Genomic DNA, 10,101 nt, shown 5'->3' with positions numbered 1-10,101 from the left:
GGGCCAGAATCAGAGCCATTGCTGGGGTGACGCGCGCGGTGGTTTCTTGGAGTAGGCGGCAACGGCATGAAGATTTGCAGTGTGTGCAGCGCATCACTTGCGGTAGGTAAATGAACAATGGGAGGGGTGAGCAGTCGGCAGTGTCTGACGCGATGGGGTGTCCCGAGCCACAGCTTGGTTAGCCAGGCCTGTGGGGTAGCTCGGGCCCATGATAGGGCAAGGTCGGGCTGGGGGGGGGGGGGGGGTTATTAAAGCTCAGCCTGGGGCACAGGTGGTTTAATCTGCCTTTGGTGAGTTTATTTACTTTCTTACTACCCTTATGAATGTAACAGGTCTTTTAAACTGTAATTGACCATTGGGGTTCTGCAATTTCCAAGTGCTCCCCAAAAGGGTTCCATGAGCTAAAATGTTTGGGAAGCCCTGTTCTATAAACTTGCTCCTCCAATTCTCATTGAATATTGGGGTGTCTACGTTCAACCCCATGAGTGTGGTCATACTTTCCTGTTCCTCAGCTTCACCAATATAACCTCAGTAGATGAGCCCTCTGGTCTGCCCTGCCTGAGGACAGCTGTGATATTTTCCCTGACGAGCAATATCACTCCTCCCCCTTTCATCCCCCTCGTGCACAGTTTCATAGCTCCAAAGGAAATGGGCCAATGACAATTTTTCTCAAGCCAAGCAAAAATATTTCAGTAACAATTGGGTCAAGAGCAGTGGTTCCTCAACCTCTTTTTCCCCATTCACATATCACCTTAAGCAATCCCGATGGCATAGAGAGTTTAGGGGGCAGTTCAAAACCACTGGTTTAGAGGGATAGGGACCAAATGCAAGAAAATGGATGCCCAGAATACTAATATGGTCCACATTAATGAGTTGGGCTGAAGGTCCTGTTCCATGTGGTATAACTCTATGACTTCCAAACCACTTACTTAGGAATGCCTGAGATTATGAATTATCCAACTTTAGCAGAGGCATTTACTAACCAAAATGTATTGTTCACTCATTATTACTTTATCGGGACATTCCGTTTGAAGGAGATTTCCTGTGCACACCTGGGCTGCTGCATTTCCTATATTAGAACAGAGTCATCCAACTATAACTTCAGAAGTATATCATTGGGTGCTTCAGGGTGTTGGAGAGGAATGTTAAAGCCTTGATATAAATTTCTTCCTTTTTAAAATATTTATTTCAAAGTAGTCTACTGTATGTTCTTGCTCAGAGGGATGTGAATACTGAAGAGTTAAAAGTCAGGCCTACAATAAACTGAAATTTGGATGATTTGGGACTTCACCCCTGCACCCTGGAATGTATCAATGCTGCAGAAAATGTGGTAGCCGCTGTATTTGAGAGAGTTGTGTATGATACTCTCTCCCCACCGCCTCCCCTCCCAACAAATCAGGGGATGGGAAGATCATGCATTTGGCACCTTGGTGGCTTTAGCTGATACTCATTGAAAAATGGTTTATGAATGATTTAAAATTAATATACATTGCAGGCCTGTCCCTATCTAAAAGTGATGTGGAAGGTTAATAAATACAAGCAGTTTGGTGTTTCACATGCTTAGTCCAGATTTTCTGTCACTTTACATCTGTATGTTTCTTGGTGGGGGGGGTCTCTCTGTTCCTTCTCATGCCTGGAAATTTTCATATATTTTTTTTTTACAAATTACAGCAAGACTGACTGAGAGAAAGAGTGAGTGACTGAGGGAGGAAGTGAGTACTCATGTGAGTGACTGACAGCGGGAGTGAGTGAGTAACTAAGTGAGTGAATGGCCAAGGGAGGGAGTGACTGAGGCAGTGAGTAACTGAAGGAATGTGAAGGAGGGAGGATAAGTGACCAACCAAGGGAGTGACAGAGGGAGGGGTTGTGTGACCACAGTTGAGGAGTAATGAAGGAGGGAGAGACTAAGGGAGTGAGTGATCGCAGGTGGGGGGGGGGGGGGGGTAACCAAGGGAGAGAATGACTGAGGCAGTGAGTGACTGGGAGTAAGTGACAGAGGGAGGGTGAGTGACCAACCAAGGGAGGAATGAGGGAGGGAATGATGAGGGGGAGAGGGAGTGATGAGGAACCGAAGGACACAGTGATGAGGGAGGAAACAAGTGGCCGACAGAATCGAGTGACTTCAGAGAGAGAGGGAGGGAGTGAGAGCGGCACTCGAGAAGTTTTTTTCCAGAGCTTGCGACAGATCCTGGCTCGTTTCCACCAGCTCGCTTACCTTGACGCTTGCGAGAGGGAGGGAGGAGGGAAAGGGGAGGGGAGAATGCTCAGTGCAATCTGAGTCACTCTGCACAGCGCGGCTGGCGCTCGCTCACCCCCTCTCTCTCTCTCTCTCTGTGCTGGTAAAACTGACCTCCGGAAGGCGCAGGGCCGAGGCGTTGAAGGGAAGGAGCAAGGTGTTGTTGTGCCTTCCGCCCTCCTACCTGGGGTCTCCGGCAACACCTGGGCGTCGCTGCTGGAAGGGAAGGGGCGAGAAAGCAGAAGCAGAGCCGAGGGAAACTTTGCACCAGGCCCCCTCCACTCCAGCCACCCCTGTTAACTTTGTCGCTGGCCGAGGGAGCGAGCAGCCGATGGAAGTCGTTGCGGACGATTTAAGGTCTGCGCTCGGACTTACGTGGCGTTGCAGTTGGTTCCGGAGCTTGTGTTGAGCGTGTGTTTGGCTGGCGGGCGGGGGGGGGGGGGTCGGATCCAGTCTCTTTTCGCTCCTGTAGGTGAAATTACTTGGAGCTCTGGTTGACTCCCTGTCTTACTCGCACCAGCCTCCCGCGGACGGAGGGGAATGGGGAATCAGGTGGAAAGACTTACGCACTTGAGCTACGCCGAAGTTCCCACCGCCGAGCCGGCGGGCAGCGACCGGGAGGAGCCGGGTCCGCGCATTGGGGTCTCGTATATTTTCTCGGTGGACGAGGACGAGCTGGAGGAGCCGGTGGCCCACGAAGCGGGGACGGGGGAGACCGGGGACGGCGGCTACGATGCGCGCAACGAAGTGGAGTGTTCGGTTTACTACCGGGACCAGTGCATCTACGAAAAGAGGGGCAGCTTCGGCAAGGTGGAAGGAGGGGCAGGCGAACTGACCACCCAGCCGCCCGAGACCCTGCTGCACAAATGCAAGCCCGGCGACTTGGTGGAGTTTGTGGCCAAGAACCAGTGCCCGCACTGGGTGGTGTACGTGGGCGATTTCCAAGTGGTGCACCTGCACAAAGCGGAGATCAAGAACGATTTCCTGACCGACGCCAGCCAGGGCAGGAGAGGCCGGCTGGTGAACCACCTGTACAAGTTCAAAGCCCGGCCTCCCGAGAGCGTGGCGCAATGCGCTCTGCAGCAGGTGGGGCTCCAAGGGGTCCAGCACATCTGGAGGAGCTCCGAGTGCTTCGCCGCCTGGTGCCGGTGCGGCAGGAGGGAGTTCAAGGCCGGGGGCGAGCTGAGGATTGGCAAGCAACCGTACCGCTTGAAGATCCACCTGAGCGACAGGGCGAGTCACACGCTGGAATTCCAGAGCCTGGAAGACCTGATCACGGAGAGGAGGAGGAACGACCAACTCGGCAAAGTCGCCCTGACGCAGGAGTTAACGGCGCATTTGCAAGCCGAGGAACAACACCGGGCTGAGCTGGACCCTCACTGAGCGAGGATCTGATGTGTCGAGCCAGCCCGGCCGCCGGAGCATGTGCAGAGCGGTCACGTCCCGTGGCCTCCTCCTTCACTAACTCTTGTTGGGGTGGGCGAACTTGAACAACCATTGCAACACAGGGTGGGCGTCGCCCCGCCTCCGAACTGGAACTTGGAAGGAAACGATCGCCCCGTCGCAGCGGCCACTTCGCTGCTCCTGCTCGTGGGCAACATTGGCTGGCCGGATCGCTCCCCGACCCCGGCCAGACCCAGGGCCGCGTTTCATGAACGGACTGGAGGATCGCTTTCGTTTCGAGGGGATTCGGTCGATCTGGAGACGGGTCCCAGTGATCAGCAGGAGGACGGGCAGACACTTGGGTGGACGGAGCTGGATTTGAATGATCACCTAGAGAAAAGCCTCCGTGAACTGTATCATTCGCCAAACATGTGGTGTTTTATCAAACCTAGAAACTTTAGACGGTTGATTTGAGAAATAATGTTGATTAGATTTTATTTTCTTAAATTTGGTTGATCAACCCCTCCTGGTCTAGGCAGAGTTCTAGTGTTTCTGCCATCACCAGTACACTAAGTCTTCGTCACTCAGAGAATGCACACTGTTCTAGCCTATCTTTATTGAAATTGAATGGAATATTTTTGTAATTGTATATTTTAATTATTGTGCATTTATGTTATGCACTCTTGTTCATTTTTCACCTGCCTTAATGTTGATGTGCAAAACATGTCAATCCTGAAAGGTTCTGAAGATCAACAGAACGCACGGATTCTGTCTTGATTGACCTTAATGAGCATTCGCATTAACTGCAAAACCATGTGAGAATCTTTACACAGCATTCCTGTAAAATACAGTAATGAGTTGTCAAGAACCTACCTCACTACGACCGCTTTGAGAAGTGTTGGACTATGATTTAACATTATATTCGCTGTCTGGTTCAACTTTCCATGACAGTACTAAAGCAGAAGTGTGAGAGGAGAATTTTCTCCCCAGTCGTCATTAAGGACACTGTATGTGCATCTGCAAGGTGCATCTGATTAAATTCCCTCTCCAAGAGTAATCAAGTTGAATTTTTGAGTGTGCTTTTATGAGAATAAATAGAGTTGAAAGTACACTGATGGAAACAAATGCTTAAGCAATGATTTCCCTTGTAATAGTACAAAAACTCATTAGCCTTATCTATAATCATTTACAAACATCAGTCAGAAATACAACTGACTCCTGTTGTGATCAGTAACTCATAGATCAGGGAAATCTGTTGGGTTAGTTGAAGTACAAAGGGTTGATCTTACCCTGGGTATAATGCATCAAGTTATCCAAAATTCCAGCTTTAGAAACCCCACTTGGAGAGAGCATCACTCGGGTTGATGTCACCCAGTGCAGTAACTCATGGTGTCACCACCCCTTCTCCCCCCATATATAGTTGTAAAAATATAAAATGATATGTGATATATATAGTTATAAATTGCTTATATGTAATAGTTCTTAGATTATGAATATTAACTGCAAAATTGTTTTTTAAATCTTTCTACATTGAATTACAATATTGAGTTACATTTAGTAACTGAGCAGAAACTTTATTTTTCTCCTTTTCCTTTAATTACTACTTCATTCTCAAAAAAGTTATTGATATAGGTTCACAAATACTAATTACCACTATATTGTAGATAAAACACCAGAAAATTGGACAAAAACAGCGACTATATAAAAAAAAACCCAGCATGTGCTTGTAGCACGTGCAGGCGAGACCACATGATTCGAAGCATCGTTGTAATTGGGTAATAATGCCAGTTCTGACCAGTGTATTTGAAGTTTAAAAAAGTAAATTAGCATCGAGTTTTAGTCTTATAGGAATATTGATACATGTAAGCTGGTCTTATGAAAAATGTTTTTGTTGCTATAACTAACTACAGGGATATTTTTATAAAAAAATAAATTTCTGCTGAAACACTGCACAAAAATTTTATAGACAGTCATTTTGATGTCACCCCCTCTGATGGTGTCACCCAGTGCAGTCTGCACCCACCTAGTGAAGCCAGTGATCAAGTGAGATCAACAATTTCCAAAACCAAACAATGTTTGGCTTGGGGGATGAAGTTTGAATCTTTGAACAAGTTTTCAGATATGATTTAGTGATTAGGTTTACCCTGTGTTGGAGAGAATGTGTCTTCTGTGGGGGGAAAAAAGGGGGAAGATTGTAGTAGTTATTTAAAAATTGCGGCTTGACATGATCAGAGAGAATTCTTGTAGGATTATTCTTGCATTTAATGGCAGTCGTGAGATTTAATTATGAACTATAACAATGAAAGGTGTCAGTTGAAAAGCACGAAGGAGTTGAAGAACTGTTTATAAGCTGCATTTATATTTAAAGTAAATCTCTGCCTTTAGAAATACTTATCCACTATTCAATCTAATCCTAATTACTATGAGGCACACTGAAAGTGTCATAGTCTGTAGAAAGCAGACTTCAGAACAATTATGCCTTATCATGACTTTAAAAGATAGAATTGCATTGTAGGACTTTTTACAATTGTGGAATATTGCAAATCATTTCAAAGCCAATTAAGTATTTTTTCTAATTTCATTGTCTGTTGTAGTGTATGATATGTAACCACTAATTTTTGCACACCAAGATTCCACAGTGTGGTGATAATGATGGATGAATCTCCTTTATGAATATTGATTGAGGTACAATTGTTGGGCCAGATATTGTGAATCATGTACTTGGAATTAACCTGAGATGGAAAACAGGATTTCAGGTTCCTGCTCCAAAATATGAGCTGAGGCCTGGGGCAGATCATAATGAATGGCAAGGGAAGCTTGAGGGGCTGAGTGGCCTCTTCCTGCTCCTACCTTCTTGTGCTCTTGAGCGTTCGTGTCTTATCCAAAAAGAAGTCCCTCTGAGAGTGGGGCCTTCCCTTGGCGCTGCAGGAAAAGGTCAGGATATTTTCTGTGCACAGTTTTCTGAAATAGCTCGTGTCGTTGGGCTAAACTTGAATATAACATTGAAACCCAACTTGACCAAAGACAATGCAAGTTAAAACAGACCCCAGTAATTATAATATTTTCTGCTTCCTGACCCTGCCCCCATCTTGGCCATGATAATATGTCTACTGATCAAAACCAGGGAAAAGGTGGCAGTAAACAAATCATCTGGATATGAATGAAGCACCATCAGATCGAACTAGAATTCAAATGTCTTGTCAGAGTGTAATCTGTCTTGGTCTAAACCCGTACAGATAGCTAAATAATTGCAGATACTGGAAATCTGAATGTTTTTAAAAAAAAAAACAGAATATGTTGGAAATAGTAAGTCTGGCAGCATCAGTGTAGCAAGAAACAGTTTGCATTTCGGGGGGGGGGGGGGGGGGTTGATGACTTTTCATTGATACTAGTGATGATATTCTGGTGAAAATTGATCCAAAGTACTAATTGCTTGTCTCTCTTCCACTATACTGCCCATCTAACTGAATATCTCTAGCATTTTCTATATTTGTTGATATTTTGCCCAGGTGCAATTTACGGTTGACACCTGAAGACTGTTCACATTTCATCTGTAATCTGAGGGAACTAAGCATTCCAGTGGTAGTGAAACCATTTCATGGGCCTGCTCAGCCAAACTCTGAGCACTACCATGAGAACTCACCATGCCAACCAAGTTTTCTACCTGAGCTACTTTTATTTACTTGCATTTACCCATATCTCATTGAACGGTGCTTCATGCCCATGTTCAGTGCGTCGTAAGCATCACAATTGTACCTGCCTCTGCCACTTCCTCTAGCAGCTAATTCAACGTAATTACCAGCTTTGTGAAAAAAGTTTCCCCTTAGGTCCACTTTGATTTTTTTTTTTTCATACGCCTCTTATGTGGTTTCTCTTCAGCTTCTGACGCTCCAGGGAAAAATGACCCTCCCTATCTAGTTTCTCCTCAAGCCCTCCAGCAGCAATCCCTTTGGTCTGCTTAGTTCAAGCCACATTGTGCGCACAATGCCATTGGAGGCAGAGCTGTATTTGGAGAAAGAAAATTATCAACTGTGATGTCTCACATTGCCTCTGGCATCACAAGCACCAGTTTGTTTATATTCGAAGTGCGCAGATATTCTTAGCTGCAGATTGCAAATAAAAATGGGCATTCAAGCCACAGGGAACTGCTCTGGTAGCATTTTCCTTTGTTCTAGATTTGTGGTTGGATATAGATCGGCAATAATCTGAGTCGCAGTGGCAAGGGACACTTCTGATCTGATGTGATTCATTATAAACAATTGCCCGAGATTAAAGCTTTCTGCCACATCAAATTAAAAAAAACAGCAAGGTAGAAAACACTAATGGTTTCTCAGATTAGTGTAGGGGTAGTCATTAGGCCCTTTCATACTGCCATGTAAAGTGGGGCTAACTGGGCAATTTTCATGGTTAGCGACCCAGTTCAATGGTGATTTGAAAGGGTGTTCTGGGGATACTATTTGAAAAGAGAAATGGGCGACCCAGTTACTCTGATGTCACCACTTGCGTGCATCACATTGAAACCCCTGGCTAAGGTGCTGCTGCCGCGGTGTGTGGGGGGGTGGGGGGCGGAGCTGTAGTGAGGTTGCTGTGTGATTGGGGGGGGGAGTGGTTGCTGCCACAGTCGAGGGAGAGGCTGCTGCCATGATTGAGGTCACTACCACGTTTGGGGGAGGGGAGAGAGGGAGGCCGCTGCTGCGATCAAGGTCAGCAGTTGGGGGGGGGGGGGGGAGAGTGTGGTCACTGGTGCGATCGGGAGAGTGGTGTGCCACGATGTGCCGTTGCTGCGAACGCCACTCTAGTTCGCAGCGATGGCAGAGCGGTTCTAGTGGTATGTTGGATTATGGGTAAAGAAGACGGCCATTGCTCCCGCACTCCCTCATTAAGTCATTGCCATGAACTGGAGAGGCACGTCGCGGTAGCAACCACCCCACCCCCACTGTTCGTGGCAGCGGCACGTTGCTTGGGGGGGGTGGAGACTGACAGGTGAGTGGCGATTGACCGGGAGGACACTGATGGCTGATAGTTCCGTGAGTGCATTACGCTGTGCCATTGCAGGGACGGGATCCCTTAAATAGCCGGGTTAGCGATTTAACAGGTAGGTTAGGCTGCAATTTGAAAGGTGAATCCTGCGCCCAAAACCCAGTAATCACACCCGGGTCCCAGGAGGGCTACTTAGGTGCTGCAATTTGAAAGCACCTACTGAGAGTAGAGAAACCACAATAATGTGAGTGGATAGTCTGCCTGAAGTACAAAGAATCGGCATTTGTAGCCTGTTATCAGTCTTAACCTACAAATCAATACAATTATCTGCGTTAATTACAGTGTGATATTCTAGTGCATGGATCAAAGTAACATTGTTTTAAATATGCTTCCCCATTCAATAGTGTCCATCAATAACGGGGTTATGTTCAGGAAGCACAATGCACATATATCCCCAAAACAGACTGAAAAAATAATAAAAAAGTACAGGGTTCAAGTAGGGTAAAACGTGTCTGCTCTCTAATGCTACGTATTATTTTAATAAACATTCAAAATACGACTGAAGCAGAAAACTCTGATACACATGCCTCGCAACTTTGGGCAGGTAATCTCAACAAATGTTCCATCCATTAAACTAGGAGAAGAGCAACTTGGTTTCTATCCCAAGAGATGTGATGGTGAAAGGGTGATCTGACAAAACGTTTAAACAGTGAAGGGAAAAACCAGTAACAGCTACTTAGTTAACTAAAGGGGCAGCAAGGTTGGTGTAACGGTTAGTGCAACGACTTTACAGCGCCAGTGATTGGGACTGGGCAGGGGTTCAAATCCCATGGTGTCTGTAAGGAGTTTGTATATTCTCCCTGTGTCTGAGTGGGTTTTCTCGAGGGGCTCTGCTTTACTCTCACTGTTCAAAACTTTCCAGGGGTGTTGGTTAATGGGTGTAATTGGGTGGCTTGTACTTGAGCCAAAATAGCCTATTATCATGTTACATGTCTTAAAAAAGACCTGTATTTACAATGTGAAAGATTGTGGAAGTGAAGCACAGTCCCCAAAGTGATCAAACGTTTTCACCAATTGCTTTCATAAGTTACACCTCACACAGTTTTCCAAGAAGGTCTTGAATCCCTAAACAGTGATGATTACATCTTGCTCCCACAGAAATTCAGTGATTGGAGTTATTCCAAGGTTTATGGAAGAAATAGAAGCAGGAGAGAGATCATCTGGCATGTCAAGCCTGTTCTACCATTCAAATGTGATCATGGCTCATCTCCACCTACCTGCCTTTTCCCATATCCATTAATTCCCCTACTATGTAAAAATCTATCTAACCTGTCTTAAATATATTTACTGAGGTTACCTCCACTGCGAATTCCACAGATTCACCACCCTCTGGGAAAAGCAGTTCCTCCTCATCTCCATCCTAAATTGACAACCCTGAATTTTCAGGCTATGTTCCCTAGCTCTGGTTTCCCCTACCAATGTAAACAACTTACCTACCTCTA

The 10,101-nt window shown here is 46.1% G+C and overlaps 1 protein-coding gene across 1 annotated transcript; it reads left to right on the top strand.

Moving 5' to 3' along the window:
- The first annotated feature begins 2,589 nt into the window (after nt 1-2,589).
- LOC138755259 (protein LRATD2-like) lies at nt 2,590-6,195 on the top strand. The gene has a single exon (XM_069920916.1). The coding sequence runs from the start codon at nt 2,777-2,779 to the stop codon at nt 3,617-3,619; it is 843 nt and encodes a 280-aa protein (XP_069777017.1). The 5' UTR covers nt 2,590-2,776; the 3' UTR covers nt 3,620-6,195.
- Nucleotides 6,196-10,101: the final 3,906 nt, after the last annotated feature.

Source organism: Narcine bancroftii, chromosome 2 (genome assembly GCF_036971445.1).
Source record: "Narcine bancroftii isolate sNarBan1 chromosome 2, sNarBan1.hap1, whole genome shotgun sequence".
Classification (NCBI taxonomy): Eukaryota; Metazoa; Chordata; class Chondrichthyes; order Torpediniformes; family Narcinidae; genus Narcine; species Narcine bancroftii.
This window is presented reverse-complemented; position numbering and strand designations above follow the sequence as displayed.

What these genes read in the sequence shown, in the direction of transcription:
- LOC138755259 (XM_069920916.1), top strand. Translation starts at nt 2,777, where the DNA reads ATGGGGAATCAGGTGGAAAGACTTACGCACTTGAGCTACGCCGAAGTT.